This window comes from Eutrigla gurnardus (genome assembly GCF_963514095.1).
Source record: "Eutrigla gurnardus genome assembly, chromosome: 21".
NCBI lineage: Eukaryota > Metazoa > Chordata > Actinopteri > Perciformes > Triglidae > Eutrigla > Eutrigla gurnardus.
In genome coordinates, this window is record NC_139932.1 from 3565160 (window position 1) to 3591696 (window position 26537).

General features: G+C 42.9%; 1 protein-coding gene across 1 annotated transcript; it reads right to left on the reverse strand.

The window, feature by feature from the left end:
• Positions 1-3121: 3121 nt before the first annotated feature.
• On the reverse strand, positions 3122-25131 carry cpm (carboxypeptidase M). Its single transcript, XM_084038520.1, has 10 exons — positions 25032-25131; positions 21436-21618; positions 19155-19252; positions 15111-15283; positions 10468-10567; positions 10040-10145; positions 9302-9472; positions 7955-8107; positions 6296-6444; positions 3122-5781 (listed from the first exon to the last, which is right to left on the reverse strand). The coding sequence occupies exons 2-10, from the start codon at positions 21602-21604 to the stop codon at positions 5527-5529; spliced, it is 1374 nt and encodes a 457-aa protein (XP_083894646.1). The 5' UTR covers positions 21605-21618; positions 25032-25131; the 3' UTR covers positions 3122-5526.
• Between the last annotated feature and the right edge of the window lie 1406 nt (positions 25132-26537).

Genomic DNA, 26537 nt, shown 5'->3' on the forward strand with positions numbered 1-26537 from the left:
CTCGGGCTCAGCTTCGGCCACTACCAGTCATTGATATACCATTTGACAGAATGGGCATGGATGTGGTGGGGCCCCTTGAGAGGAGTGCAGGGGGAAATCGGTACATCTTGGTTATATGTGACTACGCCACTCGATACCCAGAAACTTTTGCCCTTAGATCTGTTAAGGCCAGGCAGGTTGCCAACTGTCTTCTCCAGCTTTTTTCAAGGGTGGGCATACCTAGAGAGGTCCTCACAGACTGTGGCACAAACCTTCTGTCTAAACTTTTGAGGCAGGTGTATCAGCTGCTAGGAGTGAAGGGTATTAAGACCACCCCATACCACCCCCGTACGGACGGTCTGGTGGAGAGGTTCAATCAGACTCTTAAGAGCATGCAACGAAAGTTTGTCTCCCACACAGGCGCAGATTGGGATCAGGGGCTGCCGTACTTACTCTTTGCCTATCGGGATGTGCCACAGTCTTCAACAGGGTTCTCGCCTTTTGAACTGCTCTATGGGCGGCAGGTGAGGGGGCTGCTTGATCTCCTGAAGGAGCACTGGGAGAACCCAAGGGCCGAACAGGAGAATGTGGTAGCTTATGTGATGAAGATGAGAGAACGATTGGAGCAGATGACAGCTCTGGCAGAGGAACACATGAAGTCGGCACAAGCCAATCAGAAGACCTGGAATGACAAGAAGGCGAGAGACAGAACTTTCCATCCGGGCCAGAAGGTGCTGCTGTTGCTTCCCACCAGTGACAGTAAGCTGTTGGCCAGATGGCAGGGGCCTTATGAGATCACGCCAGGGTAAAGTCACCTATGAACTGTACATGCATGACAAATTGAAGAAGCATCAGTGTTTCCATGTTAACCTGTTGAGAGTTTCAGGAACCTGAACAGCCAACCCAGCAGCTGGTCCAGCAGCACCTTTTCATCTGTCCGGGCACTGAAGAGGAGGGGTGTGAGCAATCATTCCCCACAAAGGTTTCTGAGACTGCTGGGATGGATGTGTCCCATCTACAACCTGTCCAGCAGAGGGAGATAAAAGCATTGCTGGATTCAGAGCTGTTCCAAGAGAAACCGGGCTTCACAACCCTGGTCCAGCACAAAGTGCACCTGAAAGCAGATGCTATATCCCGTCGCAAGTCCTACAGGATTCCTGAAAGGTTGGTGCCAAAGCTCAAGGAGGAGATGGACCTGATGATGCAATTGGGCATCACAATTGGGCTCCACACTCACACAGGTAAGGGGAGGTGAAGGGGATGAACACTTCCACCTTCACTCATCTTTTGTTTCAAGTCCATATTAGAGTTGTGTGGCGCCGGAGTTTACATGGTCGCATACTGCCGTTAGCTAGCACCTCTGGCAAATAACACACTGTGGCAGCGGAGCATCGTCAGGACCAATGAAAGAAAAACCAAACTTTAAATAATCAGAGTCATACTTCCTCCGTTTTCTGCTCGCCTCTGTACTCACTCTCACTTTCACCTGAGGTACTAAAAATCGATCCATTTTCAGCTGTAGTTGGTGTAGTTAGCTGTAGTTAACCAGATGATAGAATTTTTTCCTTTCTTTTCGCGCCTCCCCTGAAGTCCTCTCGCGCCCCCCTGGGGAGGCGCGCCTCACACTTGGAAAACCGCTGAGAGGAAATGCAGACACAGGTGTTGGGAAGCAAACAGTTTTCGACTGTGCCTATGTGCCCTTGTAGTTTGATGTGGTTACATGTATTATGAGTTAAAGTGATTGCCGCTGAATGATAAACAAAGGAAAATAAACCTACAAGATAATTGTAACATTACTGAACTCTCCGTTTGCTATGTTCGAGCACACTGGGCGCACGTCTAAATCTAATCCAGCGTAATTGCAGCCAGACTAGATGTCATGTAGGACTTAGTCAGTACATTGGGGTTGAATTGTTATACAAAGACATTTACTATGAAAATTACGCAATTATTTAAACAAAACAATCATTAAAAAAACAAAATGTTCTTTTTAATATTAGATAGGGCTGTCACAATATCAGATTTGTACTAGGCAATTATTGTGACGGAAATAATATAACAACGATATTAGAAAATCCATCAAGAATATTAAAAATATCTACAAAATTGTAAAAAAAATAATACTATCAGTCAAACTCATCTTTTCCTCTGTTTGTGTGTTTTATTTCTGTTTTGGACAAATGGAATGGATTATCTTCACAATATTGTATAATATTAACATGATATGAATATTATATTAAATATCAGTTATTGCCAATATATGTCACCCACAGTGTCGTCACATATTTATACATTATAATAATTATTCAAATGAATAATAATAATAATAATACTAACAACAATAATAAGAATAATATGCATATATTCTTGATAATAAAATGAATCTAATTATAATATAAGTTGATAATATGGACTTATTCATTTATTTATAAAATAATTATTACTATTGATAACTGGCTGATCATCAGAAATATCAGATTTAAAAAATGTTTTACTGTCAAGATAAAGACAGGAGTAAAACCTGAGGATGTTGTGTTGCATTTAAATACACTGTAAATATCAGCAGTTTGCCCTCTGTGTTGTATCAAAACAGAATAAATGTCATAATTACCAAAATGCAGAAGGAGGTCTTGGTGAAACATTGTCACACGTCAGGAGGAAGTTCTGCAGAATTAACTTTAATTCCCTTAAAAACAGAGTTTTGATCAGCTTCAGATTATTTTCGTTGTGAATGAACTCAACAGAGTATAAGAGAATACTTTCTCAAAGGTTGAAAGATTGAGCTACAAAATTAACAACATTCTTTCATAATATGTAGCAGCAAATGAGCAGCAGTGAATCTAAAGCCACGTAAAAGTAAAAAATAATAATGATCACAAAACTGAAATCTGATGAACTACATGATCAGACTTTACAGATTACATTTCACCTGAGTATTTTTATTTTTGGGTGCTTAAGTACACTTTTTTCATAGTATTTCTTCTTGTACGGAATATTGTCATGTGTTTCGTGTGTTGATACTATACTACTTGATAGAAGCATTTAGATGATTCTATAAAAAATAATCAGAAGAATGTGTATAGAAGTAGTCTACTCACTGTGCTGCACAGCTGTTATTCTTTTTAAACTTTTTTTATGTGCTGACAGATGAATGGATAAAATTGCTTATGTATCAAACAAACATCATCCAGTGTGAGGATTACCGGTTGCACTGATTCCTCTCCTGCACAAACCGTGTTTGACGTTGTCAGACGTTGTGAAAGTGACAGTGATCAGAAAGTTAGAATTGACACCTAAGTATTTATTTTACTTCTCTCTTGATATGTTTTATTTATTTACTGCTAATGATGATAATTTAGGTTGTTTATCTGCAACACCCACATTTCCCCTCTGGAGATTAATGAAGGCTTATCTTCTTTTTTATTGTCAACCTTTCCTCCAGATTAAAAAACACAAGAATTCACAATGAGAACATTTAAGTAAACTTCTTTGTATTTTTTCAGGGTTTTTTGTACTTTTAATGCTCTTCCTTTGAGAACCAGTTCACCGGCCCAGTAGGATTCAGCAACACTGTGGTGTTTTACAGTTCAATGAAACATGAAACAGAAATGTCAAATAAACATGAATGAGGTCTAGTGTTTCAGGTGTGACTGAAGCCCGAAGTCACGACAGTTACAACGTGGCATTTTGTTACCGGATGATAAATCACATCACACGGTACAAAAGTAGAAAAAATAGTCAAAGATATTTAGCAAACGTTAAAATGAGGAGGAGAAATGTGCAGAAGGCCACAGGATGAGTTCACTGACCTCTGATAAAACCGGCATCACACCTGTTGCGTCGTCATTGGAGCTGCTCTGAACATCTGTGTGTGAATACTGTATATAAATATATACTGTATATAAATATATACTGTGTACAGATACTGTATGAGCTGAAGGTTCAGCTGTCTCACCTCGCACACAGAGGTCACACATCACACATTCAGGTTGTTTCACTTCTGTTCACCCCCTCCCCCCAACCCCCACAATCTGTCGATGACGTCATTTGGAGTGATAAATCAAACGCACCTTAGTGAGTTCAGATGGATGATTAATGTGCGGCATCCCCTGGAGCGCTTAATTTCAACACTCGACGACTGTAACCTCCTTTTTTCTAGTTGCCTGCAAGTGGTACTTTTAAAACGCTCCCCCTCACATATAAAACGACAAGATCGAGCTCCATCACACTTAATGACCCTCATCACTAGCTGGAACATTTACGCAAGGAAGACACAATCCTCAGGCACTAGTTTCTCCTTCCTGTGATCTATTTAAATACAATGCTTTGGATTCCTGTGGAGAACTTGTTCCTATGAAGTAGCAAAGTGGCAGTGGAGTTATGCAATTATTCTCCTGAGGTCTCTCTTTGTATTTCCCCTTGAATCCATTTCTTTTCTTTTGGAGTTCTTCCTCGTGTTAGGGTGGGACTGGATTTATAAAATATATAAAAAATATATATATAAGTACTCCATTAGGTAGAAAGTGTAGAAATGTGCACTCAGATCGGATGTGTCTGTAGCGACAAGTACTGTATTGTGTGATCCACCCACCCAACCATCCATCCATCCATCCATCCATCCAACACACTTCATTCAAACTACAAAACAAGCGCCAATGAATGCAGGCAATTCGTTCAAAGTCGTAGTATGTTATACAGTCTGACAAGAATACAAGCTAACTAAACTGACCAGGTTGGTCTGCCCGTGTGAGTGAGTACTGCTAGTTATGTTAGCGGTTAGTCAACACACCGTCCAAAACAATACAAGTAAGCAAACTGTGTCTCTGGTCTCTGGCAGCAGCTCTGGGGGCTGGTTCAGAGTCAGCAGACAGTCGATGGCAGTATAAAACAAACCAAAAGCTGCTCTGCCGTTAATGATCATAAGGCGACTTTTGATGTTCCCATAATGATGGAAGCATTATTTGGAGCACTTTAATACTTTAGAAGAGTAAAATGTCATTTTTGGTAACACTTAATGTGAAAATGTGCTAGAGGATTCCTGTGGTTTTTCTGAGGGGAGATTCTCGAGGTCATTGCTCTGTGTGTATACAAGAGCATGTCACCGTTGCACGTGAAGTTCCACCTCCTCCATCTCCCTCTCTCCATCACTGGCCACACAAAATACTAGAAAGTTAGTTGCAGCAGAATGAAAGATTAGTCGTGGACAGACACAGAGGTGCACAGTCATGCACACACACCGACCAACTGCATGATCCTCCTGTTAGAACTAAGCCTCAAAGTTGCCGATCACACCAGCATTTAAAGTGCTAAAAATGTGTCCGTAGAAATTATTTTCACTCAAATGGCTGCAAGTAAATATGACAGTGCAGTTTATGTGAGTGAATTTCCACCATTCATCAATAGCAAAAGATTTGAGGTTGTTTGAAGGAACGGAGAACCGCCACAGCCCGCCCTCAAAGTGTGGCGGCTGTGGCTCAGAGGTAGAGTGAGTGGTCCTCCAATCGGAAGAGAGAAGTTTTTGTTCGTCACAATGAGCACCGGGCCACTTCACCCGATCAGGGACCGTAAGGTCGCCACCAGGCCGAGACCCACGCCCAGCCCTGTCCACGTGGGCCTGAAGACGGCTCCTCCTCCACCCAGGTGTAACGTGGAGGTACAGGTGGGAGTTGGGGTAGTCCTGGTGTGACTATTAGTCGTGGTGGTGCGCCGTAACAGGAAGTTATGTTTCATGGCGGAGTATTGATCAGGACCATGTGGGATGTTAAGAGTCTCCGTCAAAACCTCATGATCCGGATATGTCACCTGTCAATCAAAGAGAGGCCAGAAGAAAGGTCACATGAGAGTGTAACTGGTGAACATACACAGCGTCGAAGTCCACTACTGGAAAAAAATATGTTTCAGGGGAAAGCACATGATCTACAAACAAAATGTGTTCTTTTAGTTTTACAGTTTAGAAAGTTGAAGTGAAACCCAAGTGTTGACTAGAATCTGCAGACGGACTTGTCAGTAAAGTTTCAGTCATGTTCTCTGTGTTCTCCCTTGTGATGACTTTGAGACAGCGCTTTTTGAAAACAACATCAAGCTGTGCGTGTGTTGCATTCCAGCGTGATGATGTATGTCCAACAGGCAATCGGGCCGAGGCCAGTTTGGGCTGGAGCAGTGTGAGTGCAAACCGGCTGGGGAACCCCTGTAGGGGGGCAATCGTGCCATGGCACAGTACGGATCGAATGGCCCTGGTGTGAGTGCGCTCTAACTACACATGTAGGGTGATATTCCATCCACCACTAGAGGTCGCCGTATCTCTGTGTGTGTTTACCGTGAAGCTGTAGTTTCCAGGCAGCAGGAGTCTGTAGTATTCTCCGTGTCGGTTGGTTCTAAACGGACACATATTCCTGCGACCTTTGACCTCCACCACCGCATTCTGGACCGGCACTCCGGAGCCATCGAACACACGACCTTTGACCCCTGAACACAAACACACACACAGATAGTACCAGGTGATGAATAAGCATCACTCTGTTGTGAGGCCCCCACGTACCTTGATACACTGTCAACGATCTGATGCATTAAAGATACGTATGCAACAACTACGATAAGATATCATTCACACCCACGATCACAATTCAACGCATAACAACAAATAAAATTATCAAAACATGAAATGATTGGGTCATTCACATTTCTAAACCAATTAATAAAACAATAATCTAATAGATGGTATTTTACCGATGCAAACATTTAATAACCGGTGCTCTACTCGCATCACTCAGAGCCTGTCCACACGAAAACAAGTCTTGTGCGTTTCGCCCTGCCGTCCATACGGATCCGGTGTTTTTGCGGCCTGAAAACGCACTTTTTTGAAACCAGCTCTCAGGGTGGAAAAGAAAAAAACGGCACCCCTCCATTTCGTGTTCGTTTTCATGTAGATGGCGAAAATGAATATGCTGACGTCATCGCCCCGACCCTCGAGCCTGACTTCTTCCCCTGCGACGTCTTGTAACAACAACACCAACAACGGCAGCCTCCGTGCTCGTAGCAGATATTCTGCTCGTCTGTACGACGGCCTATCAGGGCCACTGTATGAAAATAAAACGGAGCCGAGAGAGGGGGGTGATATTCCGGGAAAAAAGTTGCAGATATGCTACTTCATGACGATGCTAACAAACAACCGCTATTTAACTTCCCATGAATGTAGGCATTTATTTGTCTAATTAATCCATCCCAACGTGTGACAACGCCTCGTCAAGGTCCTTAGGGTGACGGCTGTTGGTGCTTATTGTTGGTTTTATTTATACGGGCCAAATTGTCATCTTATGGGTGTTTATTGATCGGGTGGTCGGGCGGAGATTAGCCGTAACTCTCACGTGTTGCCATAGCAATGGCAAACATCCGGTCAATCTCCGTCTCTTCTTCATAAGTGCCTGGAATACGTACTACAGCGCTGAGTCGTTTTCAGTGGATTCGTCTGGACGCAGATTTTCTTGAAACGACGCCAAGGCAAAACGGGAAAAAAAAGTTTGTTTTGCTTCGTCTGGACGGCCTCTGAGCTTGTTCCTGTGTCAATACGCATCGTTAATCTTTCCTTGTTCCAACAGGTATAGAGATGGAGAGGAGCACAGACAGGTAGAAACGTAGACAGCAAAGGAGACATACGGGTAAACTCACAAATACAGTATGTATACAGACAGACAGGCACATGGTAAAAGACAGATAGACAGACAGGTAAAGTGAAAGGTACTGATCCAGGTGGACAGACAGTCAGGTATAGAGACAGGTAAACAGATAATTACACAGACAGGCATTGACTCAGGTGGAGAGACAGATAGGTGAAAAGAGATAGATAGACAGGTAAAAAGAGACAGGTAGACAGACAGGTGAAGAGAGATTGGTAGACAGGTAGGAGAGAGGTAGAAAGACAGGTGAAGAAAGACAGGTAGACAGACAGGTGAAGAGAGATTGGTAGACAGGTACTGACCCAGGTGGACCTGCTGGATAAAGGCCAGTAGAGACTTCCTGTTCTCCATCCACAGAGCAGGAAGTTGATTGGCTGGAGGAAACTTGCAGCAGGAAACCTCCATAGTCAACTCCAAACACTGAGACCACACATAGTTATAGTCCTGCATCCCGCCTACACACACACACACACACACACACACACACACACACACTGATTGTTACACCATAGTGTGTGACCACTGAGGGAGCTCTTACATTAATTGTTGTAAAGTGATTGTTGCCTTTAATGTAATTCAGTCGGTCTTTTTTCTTCTGAATCTTCACTTGTGTTAAATCTACGAGGGCTAATTTAAAACGTCTGGCTGCAGCCACAGTGAGCTATTAATAGAACAGAGAGAGCTAGAAACGGCATAGAGGGAGAGAGAGACAGAAAGAGAGAGAGAGAGAGAGTGGCGATTTTGATGAGTTTTATTTTGTTTCTGTCGTGTTTGAATGGAGAGGTAAAATCGCTGTGTTTTTCCATGGAGTCTGGTGGTTTTGGGCAGAGACTTTCACATCTAACATGGTGAATTTGCAGTTTCTGTTGAGTTTTTTGTTTTACAGTCAGCAAAAACTGCATCTAGCGCCTTTGAGGAGAGCATATTGTGTGTTTTGTATGTTTATAAATGATAATAATTGTAATCATCCATTTATTTTTCCAAATGCTAATGTATTGAATTACTCGTTTATGACATGACACAACCAGAAGGGGAACACAATGAAGTATCAGTAAATGATTTGGTACAGCAGCGGTGTTCAGGTAAAGTCCCCGTCAGCGAGGCGATCGGGTTGCAGTGATCAGGTTTCTGATGCAGGGAACCAGAAGAGGCAGATCAGTTGTGTCTTTAGTTATGCATCTCATCCTCTGCAGGCTTCCCACTGTGCATGATCAACCTCTAACACCAACATTCAACCTCTAACACCAACATTCGGTCGTAGGAAGCCGTGTGTCCTTTATGAAGACATAGGTCGCGGCTTTGGAGTGTTTGTCTTGTCACAAATCGACAAATAAAGTTTATTTATATCCTTAAAACCATTTGTTCTTGTGTTTGATTCAAAGAAGTCTGTTTGGGTTCAGGTGGAGGAAAGGAGAAACACATCTTTGACATAACACTGAGATCAATCAACACAATAAATGATAAAATGGACATATAATCTAAAAGTGAAAATATCAGGACATAAATAAAAGTTTTACCAAAGAAGTTATCCAATGTGTGACATGTTTACTTCTTTTTTTCTCTTAATATTTTTCTTTAAGATAGAATTTGGCAGCACTGACTCATATCACATCTTTGAATAAAGCACGTTTTGAAGGCGGCATGCTGACCTGCCAGAGGATACCACTGGTATCCGTTGATGACGCCGTCCTGGAACATCCGGCTGTTGGCGCAGCGGTTACCCTTGTGCATGGAGGCGTGGTTAAAGGAGTACACCTTGGCCAGGTGAACGAACACGTCCTGGTCAGGGGTGACGCTGGCCCCGCCCACCAGCTCACTGCCTGCAGAAACAGTTAACGTATTTTTAAATCTTCAAATATAACAGACTTATTGAGCAAGAGCATATTTTATACACTGGATACATTGAGTTAATTGAAATTCTAAAATTTAGATTTCAAAATAATATATTAGAACATACCCAAATAAAACCACTTAAGTTGGGTTCAACCTTTATTTTATAATATGTTATTATTTAAGTGTGAGGGAATTTTCTCTCATGTATTAAGATTAATATACACGTCACCTGATGAGTTGGTTCATATTTAATCTGAGTTATTAAGTGTCTGCTTCTCCAGTCGATGACAAACAAGACACTAGGTTTGGGCCGGGTTAAACATTATCAAACCGGTTTGATATTAAGCCAAACACTGGACCGGTATACCGACCTTTACCACTAGGTGTCGCGCTTGCCACAGCAGCCCCTCCCGTGTGAAACATAAGGCCTTTTTACACAGAAGGTTCCGCCGTAATCACGAACAGGAGAGTCAAAACTCAAGGTCTCAGGTCTCGCAATAATGCAGAAACTACAATGAAAATTACACCTATTGTGTGTGTGTGTGTGTGTTTACCTCTGTTGCTGTTGTCATAAGGATAACTGACCACCAGCGCTCCTCCATGAAGGTTGGCAGAGAGAACAAAACTCTCAGTCTTCAACCAGCCAATCACAGCTCTCACCTGAAACACATCATATTAGACATTGTTTAAAGGCTGGGGCTGGTGATGGTCTGTAGCTTTAATCTAACAAACTAATAGGGGGAAATAGTACATTGTTTGGGACTATATTTAGCAGCGGATGGATCCACATTTGGTGCTCTGCAGCAGCAGGACGGTTTTCTTCTAAATTCACCACAAGTTAGCATTAGACAAAGCCTATATTTAAACACATTTCAGAAAACTTGTAATACAAAAACCATTTGTCTCAATGTGAGTAATCAGGTTTCATGGCGAATACCTGTGTCTCTCCTAAAAGTGAACCTAATGACGTCTGAACACCAACCTCGGCCTCCCTCTTCTGCTCGTCCAGCTGCTGCTGCCTCCTGAGACCGGCGAAAGCATCAGGGAAGTTCCTGTTCAGGTCCACGCCATTAAAGTTGAACCTGAAAAACATGCAGACTGCTTATACTGGGAACAGACTAACTCCTGGAGCTCAGTGGTCAGCAGTATCATCACCCAGAGAGAGATGAGAGGATGAGGGGTGTGGAGAGAGAGAGGAGAGAGTAAAGGGAGGAGAGGAGGAGGAGGGAGAGCAAGGAGACGAGGAGGACAGAGAGATAAGGATAAGGGAAATATAATTAGTGAAAAATAGAATAAATTAAGTGAATATAATATAAATTAAATGATCAACAACATACAAGCATTTCTGTCAATTGTAAGCACATCCAACCTTTCAAAGGAATGTAATATATAATGTGAAAATGTAAATACATTTCTAATCTGTGGGTCAGTGGATGTTTCAGGGCCACAGACTCAAATACTCTTTACAACTTCTAAACTAAAGGTTGTTGAGATATTTCACTAAAAAACAGGATTTTTCCTCAGCCAAAGCTCCCATGGGCAAGGCAATCGTGTTTCCCACAATCCCTCTGCCTCCAGGGAGCGTGTCCTTATTTATACAGCCAGAGAGAGTCTCAGGAGACAATTTATTCTGGATAATCTTCTGTACATTTACATGTAATTGAGTAGAAAATACCACTGTTCTGGTAGCAAGAGTTATTACACAAACACTGTCACACTGCTTTGACGCTTTCTTTTTTACCATAAGCCTTCTCCTCCCTGACTGGTTCTTCTCTAGTTCTGGGTTCTACTAGTGTCCTTGTCACTACTTGTAGAATGAGGTGGTACCTACAGCCCAATCAGGTTCACAGGTAGTCCAGCTCCTCCAGGATCGGCATCCATACTGTGTCTACCTGCACAGTCTCAAGAGCCTGGAGGAGGACCAGGAGACCGGCCGTTAGACCAGGAGAGCTGGACAGGAGCATAGAAGGGCATCAACCTAGCAGGACCAGTATGAGGAGGACCAGGAGGAGTACTGACAGAGTCCATGACCTCCAGCAGGCTGCTGGTGTTCATGTTTCTGGCCAAACTGTCAGAAACAGGATCCATGATGGTGGCATGAGGGCCTGACATCCTCTAGTGGGACCTGGTCTCACAGCCCAGCACCCTGCAGCTCCATTGTCATTCACCAGAAAGAGTCTGGAGACTCTGTATGATGGTTTGGTGGTGGGTCAGTGATGGTCTGGGGAGGTTTGTCCTTAGAGGGTCACACAGACCTCCATGTCATAGTCAACGGTATCCTGACTGCTGTTAAGTACCGGGATGAAATCCTTAGAGGGATTATCAGACCTAACGCTGGTGCATTGGGTCCTAGGTTCCTCCTGGTGCAGTGGGTACTGGGTTCTTCCTGGTGCAGAGGGTCCTGGGTTCCTCCTGGTGCAGTGGGTCCTGGGTTCCTCCTTGTGCAGTGGGTACTGGGTCCTCCTCTTGCAGTAGATACTGGGTTCCTCCTGGTGCAGTGGGTCCTATGTTCCTCCTGGTGCAGTGGGTACTGGGTTCCTGGCCTCATGTGTCGAGAGTGTGTAGGAATTTCCTGGATGAAGAAGGCATTGATGCCATTGACTGGCTCTGACGTTCCCCTGAACTAAATCTAAATGACCACCTATGGGACGTTATGTATAGCATAGCAAAAAGCTAGCTAGCTAACTAGCCAGTTCTATGCTAGTAGGCTGTAGCCTATGCGCAGTTTTATTGAACAGGGCCTGGTGCCTTGTCTAAGAAATCTCTGCTTCACTCCCTGCAGCTGCAGCTAAATCTGTTTGCTTCATACTGTATGAGAAGCTTTACCTGTAGTTCATGAAATCCCTGCAGCATCTGAATGTAGAGCTAGCGCATAGCCATGTGCAAGTGGCCGTGATTCATGTGCATGCAGCTCTCTGAGGCGGTGACAGTGTTGTGATGTTTGGCAAGGGCGCACTCGTAAAGGATCTACCACTTCCACTAAAGTACCACTTCCACTAAAGTACATTGTAGTCTTGTTATTCAATCCATCACCATAAAAACAGTAATTATTTCATGTAGTGACCAGTTTTTGTCTTATCGATATATTTCTATATATTCTTTTCTGACACATTGTGCCTATATCTTAAAAACAAGACTAGAAGCTCACCAGAATAAAAAAAAACTTAGAGTTGATTCAATAACCTTGTTAAGTTTGTTTCTGCGTCAAACTGAATGTGAAACGTTTCCATATATGGTTTGGAAAGCACTGACCTCAGACCGACCCCCCCCAGTCACACACACACCATTTTAAAGGGACGGGTGTGATTACATCTGAAAAATAGTGCAGCATGAATTTTGAGTAACTTCTAGGATTAAATTGATTGAGAGTTGAATGATGTCTGGTTCTTTAGGATGAACACAAACTTTTCTTTTAAACTGTTTTCTTTAAATCCAAATGTCAACCCTACAATGTATCATTCGTCATCTGTTTGTGAGTTCCATTAATGAGTCTGTGTGAACAGATTTACATCCCCACAATATGACGAATACAACCACACACACACACACACACGCGCGCACACACAAGTCTCCTATACCTCACATGAGAAGAAGCCAAAACACCTCTAATGAGATACTTAGAGGCCTTAACTGTGACTGTAATCTGTGTGTGATACACATCTACAGCGTGCGTCTGGTTTCCTGCTTATCAGAGAGTTTTGGGCGTTGGAGCGTCACGTAGTTTAGTCTAACACATAAAAAATGTCGGCTTCAAGTAAGTGTGTGTGCTTCGTCTCAAGTCTTTAAGGTCTTGTTTTGACATTTGGGTGCACGCATACACACACACACACACACACACACACACACACACACACACACACACACACACACACACACACACACACACACCAGGAGCAGTTTTTAACCTTGAAAAAGCTCTTTAAAGAGCAACTAAACCCCAGAGGTTTGGCTGAAGCTCCTCTATCCTGGAAATTAAAAAACTGCCCTGCAACCATAAAAAAAAGGATCAACAAGAACAGGGCTGGGACAGGAAGAAACTCTGAGTCACATCTTTCGTGAGCTTTGTCCCAATTCAGTGGCTGCATGTCAAGACTGAATGCTGCAACAATGTCCCATTTCAAAAGACTCCTTCAAATGCAGCCCAGAGGACGTGGCCTTCTCTTCCTGATTCAGAGGATCCAACTGATGTAGAGTTCTCAACGGGCCTGAAAATTACAGCCCGACCCGACCCGGCCCGCGGGTTTTTAAACCCGAACCCGACGCAGCCCGACACACCAGCATGAATTGTCGGCCCGAACCCGACCCGAACCCGACCCGAACCCGACCCGAACCCGACCCGAACCCGACCCCCCGCGCGCCTGCATTGTTTTCCTCATACACTTGTTATCACGATCAGACAGACAGCAGACGTGAATTCAAATGAAACTTACTCTGCCCCATGAAGCAGGCAGCCAGATTGACCAAACGTGAACAGCGATGATTCACAGCAAACAATATATAATTTACAACCTACAATTTTTTGTATTTTGTATTTTGTATTTTTTAATGAAATGTGTTTTATAAAAAAAGGAAGCCCGAGGCCCGACCCGACCCGGCTCATTTGCGTATTTTTTCGGCCCGGACCCAGCCCGAAACTTCGGGTCCCGTCGGGTTTGTCGGGCTGGGCAAACCCGTTGAGAACTCTAAACTGATGGAACCCTCATGCCCCGTCTTATCCCGAGATTCATTGAGTGGAGGTAACGATTGGATTGTCTACGAGTGAATCAGCAGTGGGACTCTCTCGGCCTGAAATACACCATGAAGATCCTCCATGACATAAAATATTATCTCTTGCCTCTCATTTTCAAAGAATTCGGCCAACGTAGACCTCCTTCGAAGGGTTCGGCCGGTGAATTTGGACACAACTGGCTAATGTTCTGCAACCGGTGTATCATTAAAATCACAACACGGACCTTTTCTCTCTTTTCCATGGACATGAAGTTAAACCATAAGAAGTTACCCAATCTGGTGAGTCAACGTTATTGACTAATCTGGCAACCGCAATGTACTTTACTACACTGTGACAAGAGTTTGTGGATGAAGCATTCATTTATTTACTCATTTAGCAGCTGGCTAGTTAGCTAGCATATGTGTATGTGAACTGCTGAGCTCGGTCTACATTACGTTAACACAAAGCCAGACTTTTCCGTTACCTTTCAATCAGTTTGAAGCTAATCGCTAGCACAAAGCTAATGCTCATTGCCTGCATGCTGACTATTGGTCTGCAAAGTCTGTTAGTGACAAAATAGTTTATCTTATAAATGTTTGTGAATTTGAGTCAATATAAGCACTAGCGAATGTGCTGTTAGCACAAGGTAGCCACGCCCTAAAGCAGCGACCAGAGGAGTTCGAAAGAATGCAGGTTCACTTTTGACAACCGGCGGTTGTTGCCTGAGCCTCACATGCACTCACATGCACGCATAGAAAAGCTCTGATAACAACACACACAGAGGGACGACTTCATTCACCACTCATGGAGACATTACTCCATTGTTTTTTTACATAAGAAATATCTGTTTGCTGCTATATTAATGTTCAAACAGTGAACCCTTAATAAAACATAGCGTGTTGTGTGTCTTGGAGTACCTGCCCTGGATGTAATGGCAGTTTGTGTCCGATGCATCGAAGCCGTCGGGGTTCATCGTTGGCAGGATGTGAATGCGGGTGCTGCTCAGTAACCGCAATGACCATGTTTCGTTGCTTCGGTAACCACGTACCAGGTCGTCGATGAGCTGTAGCAGCAGCACCCGGCCGAGAACCTGCCCACGCACATAAATGTATTACTACACAATTGAAGTGATTCAAAATCGCATTAAATACAATGAAACTTCATTCATTCCTCAACCAAACATCTGTTCTTTCTTTTTTTTTAACATGACATGACATTTCAGCTCGACGCGTGTTCTGTCCTGCAGGGGAGGAAGTGATGTTGTGAGTCAGCGCGAATCAGAATGTGATGCGGAGACGAGTCAGAGGCTGTTAGGATAAAAAAAACAACTTTGTGAATGAATGAGGGCCTCAGGAGGCAGAAAGAGAGAAGGGTGGGAAAATGGGAAAGGTGTGTGTGCTTACAGAGCTGCAGCACACACAAGTCGGGGCTAGCGTTGCCTCCGGCCATCATTCTGTTCTCCCCCAACAATCGTCTACTGTCTCACACTTTTCTCTCTCTATGACACACTACAGTCCAGCCAAAGCAATAGCGTATGTATCTCCTAACAGGTAGTGTGTGTGAGAGCCACAGAGCTCCATTAAAACACATCAATGTGCCTCAATGTTTCATTAACTGACTAAAACACCGTCCTGCTGCCACAACTACTCACAATAGATTGATGAGGATTAATCCACAGCTAAAATTAGTCCCCCAACAGTACACTATTTACTCCTGTTTGAGCCCATAATTTGTCTTTTAACATTGATACCAGAAGAAAAGATGTCATGTTAGATTATATTTTGGGCATATGAGTACTCTTCTTGTTTGATGTGTGACGAATAAATTATGAAATTGCGAAAATACTTGGTTACGATGCAAACTTTCTACCAACTTCCAGGATCCTGTTGTTCCAGAGCAGCGTCTGGCAATCTGTCTGATGGTAAATTGTTATATAGTCGACGCTACTGTAAGATATTTTTTTGGAGTTTCCTTTAATGCTCCGAGTGAATGTGAGTTCCCTCTTGTAAACACTTACAGTGAAAATGTCAAGGGCTTTTATTGTGAAAAGAAGGAGTGGATCTGGTCTTTGTCAAAGTTAAAAGGAGTAATTAAATTTGCCGTCTTGGTACGGACTACAAAGCCTTTGTGTTGTTGCTGTTCACTATAAGTGTACATTGTAAATGTGTCCGTTCCATACAACATGATTGGTCGATTCAAACAACAGTTATACAAAGATAGACGCTGGGCGCCAACCTCAATTCAATTTCATTTATAGTGTCACATCATAATAAAAGTTCTCATGACCCTTTTCACATAGAGCAGGACTCAAAGTCAATACATTTCAGTCCCAACATCACCCAGGAGCAAGAGTTACAGCACGACAGTGGCGAGAAAAACTCCTTTAACCTCCAGTTATGAAAAGCAAAGCCAATGCTTTGAACTTGCATTCTCTCTACTGGCCATCAGGGGGGGACTCTTTGAGAAAATGGTTCTACTTCTCTATTGATGTATTATCTCTGTAAACATTGTAAACATGAGTTTATGGTCTCAATCTCTAGTTTCAAGTCTTCTTCAATCCAGCATGATGTTCATTTAGTACATTATGGTCCATTTAGAGTCCACCAGAGCAGAAAGCAGGGGATACTTTAGGGGGCGGGGCTACCTGCTGATTGACAGGTCGGTCCCACAGCGTTGTCCGGTCCGTGTTTTCATCTTACAACACTACATTTCAACTGAGATTGTTCTCAGTTATCCATTGTAACCCTTGAAAGCTTTGTTGAAGCTAACTGGACGTGCTTCAGGTTTTCGAAGATAGCTGACTGGTTTGCGTATTGAACCACTCGTCGAGTCCTCCCTCTCACATGCCGACTGTGTGAATGTGCAATAGACGGGCAGGTAGCACCTTGCTCGGCAGCCTCTGTCGTCAGTGTAGGAGTGTGTGTGAGAGCACTTTGAATGGCCGGAAGACTAGAAAGGCGCTACATAAATACAGATCCATTTACCACTTACTACGTCCACTTCTCATATACATCGTCTTAAATCCCGACTGACAGTGCTGTCATGGAAGCTTAGCGCCCACCCTCCAACCCCCCCTCAGATCAACACTGTCAGCACTGGTGCCTTTGCTTTCTTTGCTGGTAGCATTGTTAGCTCCTAGCTGCCGGCTCAGCTGGTGGCAATAGTTATTTTCTAAATTCTATAAAGAATCTTTATGCATTTTTTATGTCAATACTTTTGTTACTTTTGTACTTTTACTCAAGTACAATTTTGAATGCAGGACTTTTACTTGAGTTTATTTTGACTTCAGTAAAAGACCTGACCCTTTCTTTCACCGCTGGTAAAGAGTCACATCACACAGAAAGACATTTTCTGGGAACTGCCAAACTAAACACACAAAGATCTCTACACGACACCTTCTTAACTTTTCCACAAGGCAACATTCCTGCTGATAAAGAGTGTGTGTGTGTGTGTGTGTGTGTGTGTGTGTGTGTGTGTGTGTGTGTGTGCGTGTGTGTGTGTATGTGTGTGTCAGTGGACTCAGTGAAAAAGCCTTTTTCTGGATGTTTCCTCCGAAACCGACACACTCCACTGACTTTGTTTGCTGACTGTGTAACACACTGTGTGTGTGTGTGTGTGTGTGTGTGTGTGTGTGTGTGTGTGTGTGTGTGCGTGTGTGTCAAGGCGTGACTTGTCTATTTAAGGACATTTCCGTTAACTTTCACACACATGCAGTGTGATCGGCAGTAGACCGTCACCGTGGTAACCAGATGCTTGTCAGGGGTGGCGATGAGTTTCCTACTGCTTTTTTGTAAATGTTTTATATTTTTTTTTACCTCTTAAACTCAGAACACGTTAAAAGGTTTATTATTAACATCCTAGTGCAAACTCTGCTCTGTTTCTATCAGGAAAACACAAAGTCGAAAGTCAGCAACAGCATCATGTTGCATTATTCATTCGTTACACTCAGAAAGCTTTCAAAGTTATTGTTAGAACTGTAATGGTATTATTAAGTACTGACATCAGTACTCGGTATTTGAGTAATAAAATGTATGTACTTGTACGTGGTCTGAAAAAGTTAAAAGTGGTATCAGTATTTTATTCTGCCAGAAAAAGGCCTTGCATGGACCGAGGCCCTAAACTGAAGTTATTTTAAAGCCAACCACAAGGTTTTTTTCCTCAACCTAACTTTCGTTGTGTAGCGTAACATCGTCCCGACTCACAGAAAGGAAAAAATGTGGTGTGGGCACGAACGATACTTCCACTTGAAATACATTAGTTTGAAAGTCGTGCTGAGCGATGCCAAAAAAATTGGAAATTCATGTCCATGTACATGAATCAGTAGATTTCAATTTGTGTCTATGTCATGAACTGCCGTGAGACTGTTGTACAAACAGAACTACTAATTATGCATGTCCGCTGACCAGCCATGAGAAGGTAATAACTCAACAATTCATCCTGAGGGGAAGATTAATGTCCGTCCATTTATTCCTCCTCGCTGTTTCCTGTTTGAACTGCAGTCAATAAAGTCCGTTTCTGCTGCTGCTGCTTCCGTTGAAGTCATGCATCCATTTGTTCTATAATGGTGTCTAATACTTTAATGTGACTAAGCATACTGTCTATTTTCCACTGGGAATCACACACACACACACACACACACACACACACACGCACACACACAGACCGAGTCTGTCGTCTGAATACAAAAGTGTGTGTGGAGTGCGTTTGACTTTGAATAGCTTTTGTTGATCTCTTTAGTCTCCTGCTTCCTGTCAACAGGGAGGGGTCCTGTGTGTGTGTGTGTGTGTGTGTGTGTGTGTGTGTGTGTGTGTGTGTGTGTGTGTGTGTGTGTATGTGTGTGCATGTGTGTGTGTGTGTGTGTGTGTGTGTGTGTGTGTGTGTGTGTGTATGTGTGTGTGTGTGTGTGTGTGTGTGTGTGTGTGTGTGTGTGTGTGTGTGTGTGTGTGCATGTGTTCACTCACCTCATTTCCATGCATGTTAGCCACATATTTGAACTCGGGGATGCCAACGGTGTGACGGCGAGGACTGAGACCCAGAGCCAACACCCACAGCTGCTGACCTGAGGGACAAAACAAGGAACCCAGTGAGGGGTTTTTTTTACGTTCATGCAATTTACATCGTTGGTCCTGCTGTGAACAAATATTTTGCATGACTTTGCATAATTTAAATCTAAACCACTGGTTTGGAAGGACTTATTCCACCTCCTCCAGTGAATGGTAAACACTCGGGAGGGCCAAGACCTTGAAGCTGCATCGGTGGACCAGTACACTCATATGAACACCATGCAGCAGGTGATGGAAGATGGTTTATTATAGTTGAATTAGTAGTTTAGTAGCTTTAACTTATAATATTCCGGTGTCATGAGTTTACCTGTACTCCCTTTACTCTACACTTATGTAGCATGTTATATAAGCTGTAGAATGAACCTTGGACACCGGTGAGCTGGCTCTAAAAACATGGACAGCCTTGGACAAAGTTCGCCGACAAACAACAGACTGATGCTTGCCCAAGGACACACCACCAACATGTGTATCAAAGGACCGGCTCAGCATTGGAGAATGGTCAGACTCTTGAGCCAGCCTCGGCGAAAGAAGCCCGTCCCCATTCAAGCTGGATAGTTTGCTCCGGCTTGTCTGTCTATAGTGATTTCTAGCCGGTTTAAATCTTATTGGACTCCTTCCTGAATGAATTACTCAAAACTCTGTGAAGTGTAATGTTCTTATTTCTCACCAGGAAATCATACACTCATTTCCACCACAGCCATGACAATGGTGAGCATAAAAATGCAGCAAAACCGTTGCATAATGACCTGTAAATATTAACATCTGCCCCCCACATCTTTGCGTGAACAAGTACAAGAACATTCTGAAAATGTTCACAATGATTGAACAACAACTGATGATTGATGATGAACAGGGTTCGATGGTGGAGACGGTTGCCAGTTTTTTTTTTTAGAGAAAGCTCTGTGACTTCAAATCACTGTGGAGCTCATGTTTAGCAAGACCATGAATCATTCTCGGTTGGAAATTGTGTAATCGGCTTCTTTGACTGAAAGTACAACCACATGCGTTAGATTTAAAGGCAGCACAAGTACAAATCTCTGATTAAAATATGCAGCTATGCCAATTTTGCGGCATGGTCAATCCTTCCTTTATCATTGAATCCACCTGATTTTTGCCATGAATGCTTCAGTAAACAGATGAAAGTTAATGTGGTAGTTGGTCGAATAATCCGGAAGGTAAAATTATAACCAGAAAGAATAAGTTCATGACTTTGAATTCTTACTATGACTTTTTATTCTTTTTGCAGAAGTGAACTTTCTATTTTCACCGTAAAAGCTTCCATGTAAACACAAATAATGTAACTATTCAGATTCAGATTCAGACAACTATACTGGAACCCAAGAAAGGCAATTAATTTGCAGCTTACCTCGTCCCAGTCACACAAACAACATCAACACACAACAGCAACGTGTCAAAAACCCACAGGTCAGCAAACAAACCAAGATCCTTGACATATGCGACCATATTAAAGGCATAATGCATAAAGGAAAAAAAACTAAAAAGTAATAATTTAAAATGGCTACTGTCTAAATGTAGCAGCCTTATGGCTGAAGGAATAAAACATTTGGAATATCTGCTGGTGTTCCTCAGAGGAACACGATAAAGGTGGCCTGAAGGCATCGCAGAGAACTGACAAGACAAAATGTGATCATTTACAGATTGATGATAATGAGATAATGAATGAAGCACTGCAAGCCAGAGCAAGTCTGTAACACACACACACACACAGGTTGGATGCAGGCCAGCTGGCGTCCTAGATCAGAACAGATTAGTTGTGTGTGTGTGTGTGTGTGTGTGTGTGTGTGCGTGTGTTTGAGTGATTAGCCAGATTAAGACGTCTCCCAGATTAAATTAACCACCATTCACAGCCCCGATACGCTGTCATACACTGACGGACACACACCGATCGCAACGAATACAATAATGAGATCGCATTCTTGTAATTATGACAGTACTGATTATGAAATATGGAAGTCATAATTATGAGATAAAAACTCCAGTTGTTTTTCTCTGCTGAATTAAATGCACTTCAGTCGTTTCATTTTTGGCGATAGGACTGATCGGACAGACACACGTTCACATGGACAGACAGAGAGACATGCAGACAGACAAACATGCAGACAGACACACAGACAGACAGACAGACAGATGGACAGAAGACAGACAGGCGTGCTGGTACCTCTGGCAGACTGGCCGATGCTGTACAGGTGTGTGATGTCTGGATGGGAGCTATTGATCTGGACCAGGTACTCCTCCATCTCACGGTTGTTGTGATAGCGAAACTCCAACGCCGAGGCCGGACTGAGGATGAGGAGGAAGGGCAGGAGGAAGAGGAGTAGCGATGACATCACTGCAGTGCGACCTGTGGTAGGAGCAAGTCAACGGGTTTAGACAACAATAAGAACAGCAGGCCTAACGGGACAAGAACTCAAGTTTAATTCTGGCAGAAGTCACTTTGATGAAAAGGAGAAAACCAGTTGAAGCCAGTTTAACTTCGACATTTGACCTACTCAAAGACGAAGAAGAGATTTAGTTCACCGAGCAATTTCACACAAACTAAATGATGAAGAAGGAGTTATTCCGGGATATGACTCCGGAGGCGGTTGCAAGGTACCGACAGGCCTGAAGGGCTGCAGCCTCTGCCATGAGAGAGGCAAAGCAGTGGGTGTGGGAGGAGTTCAGAGAAACCATGGAGAACGACTTTCGGTCGGCACCAAGGTGCTTCGGGAAAACCATCCGGTACCTCAGAAGGGGGAATCCGGGTACCATCCAAGCTGTATACATCACGGATGGGACACTGTTGACCTCAACTGAGGAGGTAAATGGGCGGTGAAAGGAACACTTTGAGGAACTCCTGAATCCGACTGATACGTCCTCTATTGTAGAGGCAGTTGGAAGCTGATGGAGGATCATTGTCAATGTCCCTGGTTGAAGTCACTGAATTAGTCAAACAACTCCTCAGTGGCAAAGCCCCAGGGATTGATGAGATCCATCCAGAAATGCTGAAAGCTTTGTTGGTGGAGGGGCTGCCTTGGATGACACGTCTCTTCAACATTGTGTGGAAGTCAGGGACACTGCCTAAGGAGTGGCAGGTGGTGGTCCCCCTGTTCAAAAAGGAAGACCAGAGAGTGTGTACCAAGTACAGTGGTATCACACTACTCATCCTCCCTGGTAAAGTCTACTCCAAGGTGCTGGAAAGGAGGGTTCGGCCGATAATTGACCTCTGATTGAAGAGGAACAATGCAAGTTCTGTCCTGGCTGTGGAACAATGGACCAGCTCTTTACTCTCGCGAGGATCCTGGGAATGTGCCTATCCGCTCTACATGTGTTTTTTGTAGACTTGGAGAAGGTGTATGACCGGATGCGGTGAGGAACAGCACCTCTAAATCTGAGGCCATGGTTCTCAGCAGTAAGCCGGTGGATTGCCTGCTCCGGGTAGGGAATGACTCCTTACCCCAAGTGAAGGAGTTCAAGTACCTTGGGGTCTTGTTTGCGAGTGAGGGGACAATGGAACGTGAGATTGGCCGGAGAATTGGAGCAGCGGGAGCGGTATTGCATTTGCTGTATCGCACCGCAAAAGAGCTGAGCCGGAAGGCAAAGCTCTCGATCTAACAGTCAATCTTCGTTCCTACCCTCACCGGTCATGAAGGATGGGTCATGGCCGAAAGAATTAGATCGCGGGTACAAGCGGCGGAAATTTGTTTCCTCAGGAGGGTGGCTGGCGTCTCCCTTAGAGATAGGGTGAGGGTCATCCGTGAGGGACTCGGAGTAGAGCCGCTGCTCCTTTGCGTCGAAAAGGAGGCAGCTGAGGTGGTTCAGGCATCTGGTAAGGATGCCCCCTGGGCGCCTCCCTAGGGAGGTGTTTCAGATGGGACGAACTGGGAGGAGGCCACGGGGAAGACCCAGGCTACATGGATAGATTATATCTCCACACTGGCCTGGGAACGCCTTGGGATCCCCTAGTCAGAGTTGGCTGAGAAAGGGAAGTTAAGGGTCCCCTGCTAAAGCTGTTGCCCCCGCGACCCGACACCAGATAAGCGGTTGAATAAGCGGTGCCATGCCATTTTGGATTATTGGGAAAGATTATACAAATGTTAACTATAAGAAAAAAGCTGAGGTTTAGTAAAAATCCACCCAGGTACAGATGTCACAATATGATGTGTGTATTCGATATTAGATATGTTACACATTTAAATAAAAGGCTTCTAAAACACTACACAGACTCGTTTTAGTTTTGTCTGTTTAGTTGAGTTGATTTGAGTTTAAAAGTCACATGCATCTCAATGACCCTTCAAGACCCTCACGAAACGCCTCCAAAAACCTAAACCAGGTCCAGTTGCCTAGCATAAATCTTTCAATAGGGCTGCTCGATTATGGCAAAAATCATAATCACGATTATTTTTGTCAATATTGAGATCACGATTATTTAACACGCTTACTTGACTTTGGAAACATGCATTTATTGAACTTTAAAAACAAATGCTCTTTTTAACAGTGGATTTCCTTTAAATTGAAATATAATATAGTTGAAAAAAATAAATAAATAAAAAAAACATTAATTAAAAATTAATAATATATAATATAAAAAATGTGAAAATAAACATGTATGCCACAGCCCTTTACCACCAACGCGAACGTAGTTCAAGAACCGGGCCAGTGCCCGTGCTGGTTCGCAGTTGGTTCAACTTGCGAACCTTCTGAGAACCTGTTTGCGTTTCCACCGGCTAGAGCCGGTTTCAAGCATAGCAGACATGTCTCTTCAGAAAAAGTGTTTATTTTGGCAAATAATAGTTTAGTTTAGTTTATTTGTTTATTTCGGGCATGTCAGTTAAATCATCATCACACATCATTTTCACATAGTAAAATACACATGGCCGAAAGGGAAAGCGGGAGAAGCCAAGGCTTATCTAGTCCCGCCCCCATTACACACAGGATAAAATCATCATCATAATCTTTTCTTTTCATTGCATTTTTCATTTGACATAACTTTTCCTTTTCCTAGTGACATTTGACACAACATGTTACAGCAGTAGGTGGTACTACAATAACAATAAAATACACTGGATTTATAACACATGCTAAAAGGAGAACATCATTGTGAAACAGAATGTGGCAAATAATCGATTAACTTTGATTATCTTATTTTCATAATCGTTGGAAGCCAAAATTGTAATTGAGATTAAAATCCAATTAATCGAGCAGCCCTAAAAGACCACCAGGACCTGGATGAAGGAGAACCTGCAGAGGCACTTATATTATTAAATTATATTTATTGACTCATTAATTTGATGTTGCAGCTGGTGATAATGGAGCTCTTTATACTGCTGGGTAGTGAATTTCACCAGTGGATCAATAAAGTTATATCCTTATCCATAAAATTAGATTATTATCATGCCTACTGGTGCGTTCATGTGTAATTCACACTTTCCTGTTGCTTGTGGTTTGAACTATTCTGTGGGTATTTTCATATATTTGTACACAACACACGTATGAACCGTTATCTTGTTTACTAAATACAACGTGTAAAGTATGCATGTAGTTTATAGTATTTTGAACTGTATGCATGCATACGTGGAGTAAAAACAGTATTCTCTCTCATATGGAGTAACGTTAGAAGCGTAAAGTAGCATAATACGTAAATAGATAAGCGAAGACTCCGAGTTCTCCTTAACTCCACTACTTATGACCGGTGATTATAGGAATGTTCGCGGAGCAGCGGGTCGCTGATCGCTGATCAATAATCGTTCGATCGGCATCGACGGTCTGAGGTCTTACCTGTCTTCCGATGTGCTTTCAACAGCGGCAAGACTCCTGCAGAGGTGAGACAGCAAGGAGAGAGAGACCGGTCCGCAGAAGTCTGTCTTCTTTCAGAGAACGTTACTTATGTACCACTGGGTTTCCCTGTCTCTCCCCGGGAGGGGCGGGGCTTAGGACTGTGTGTGTGTGTGTGTGTGTGTGTGTGTGTGTGTGTGTGTGTGTGCGTGTGATGATTCATGCGGTTTCCCGGGCGGGTGACAGGAAAAGTTTCATTTAGCCTATGTGATTATATTGTGAGTCCAACCTGACAACAAACATCAAATATGTTTATTAATAAGTAATACGGATTCCTTTATTTAGTTGGCTGATCCTTGACTTTATTAAAAGTTAAGGTGGTGCAAATTGAAGGAAATTATTTTAGATTGTTAAATTTTTTTATTACAATATTTTGACAGTATTCATTTATTCATTCACTCATTCGTTCATTCACTCATTCATTCATTCATTTATTCGTTCATTCGTTCATTCATTTTTTTCAGTTTTTCCTCTTACCAGCTTCAGTTGGGCATCAGCCCTCAATTCTTTTCCACTCATTTTACAATCATTGTTAACCTTGGGACATGAAAGCATTTTCTGGTGAAGCTTTTTGATGATGAATGATCTGGTAAATGGGTCGTTGGGTGCCATTTGCTTGTGGTAACTCCAAATGTAACTGTTTAAAACATGAACTGGTCGATAGCAGTCAACTTCACTTCCTTTTTACAAGGTTTATAATCACAACATGTTTCTCAGTCCTCTTATCAAAACTCATCATTAGAAAAAGTATCTCAACTCATGTTGTCTCCCCTCAAGGAAGTGTTTATTTTAAGGAAATGGTTGGTTACATGTATCGATTATTGATATTTGTGACTAAAAAATACTTTATATGCACATAAGTTGTATTTTTCTGAAAAAACATTTTTCCCTTTACAGTTTTTCCACAATTGTTAACACACATTTCTCAAAACTGCACACACAAAACTGAAAACCTCACACACAACATGCTCAGCCTGACTCCTGTTGCAAGATGATTCTTTGCCATCAAATCTCTTACCTGTTCACTAAATGGAGCTCGTATTTTCATTTGGTACACAGCATATTTTCAAATGACACACACACACACACACACACACACACACACACACACACACACACACACACACACACACACACACACACACACACACCATTCATTGAGTACACACTACCAGGCATTTACAGCACAGAGAAGAGATATATGAAAACACTGCTCGCGTTGAATCAACAACTTCATCAAGACTTTTGTTACATTAAAGGTGTAGTTGGTGATTCTATTTAGAAACACTTTCTGTTAAATTACTTGAAATCCTCATAACATACTGATAGCAATATGAATACATTAAATGCTCTGACATCATTGTATTTTTAAATGTCACCTGTGGCCGTGGCAGGACTGTAAAACCCCCGACCAATCAAAGAAGACGGCCTGCCTGTCTGTCTTCCTGA

What these genes read in the sequence shown, in the direction of transcription:
- cpm (XM_084038520.1), bottom strand. Translation starts at nt 21,604, where the DNA reads ATGTCATCGCTACTCCTCTTCCTCCTGCCCTTCCTCCTCATCCTCAGT. An exon ending in CATCGGCCAGTCTGCCAGAG is followed by an intron (nt 19,253 to 21,435) that starts GTACCAGCACGC and finishes TTTGTCCCTCAG; the next exon opens with GTCAGCAGCTGTGGGTGTTG. An exon ending in CCAGTGGTATCCTCTGGCAG is followed by an intron (nt 8,108 to 9,301) that starts GTCAGCATGCCG and finishes GTGTGTGTGTAG; the next exon opens with GCGGGATGCAGGACTATAAC.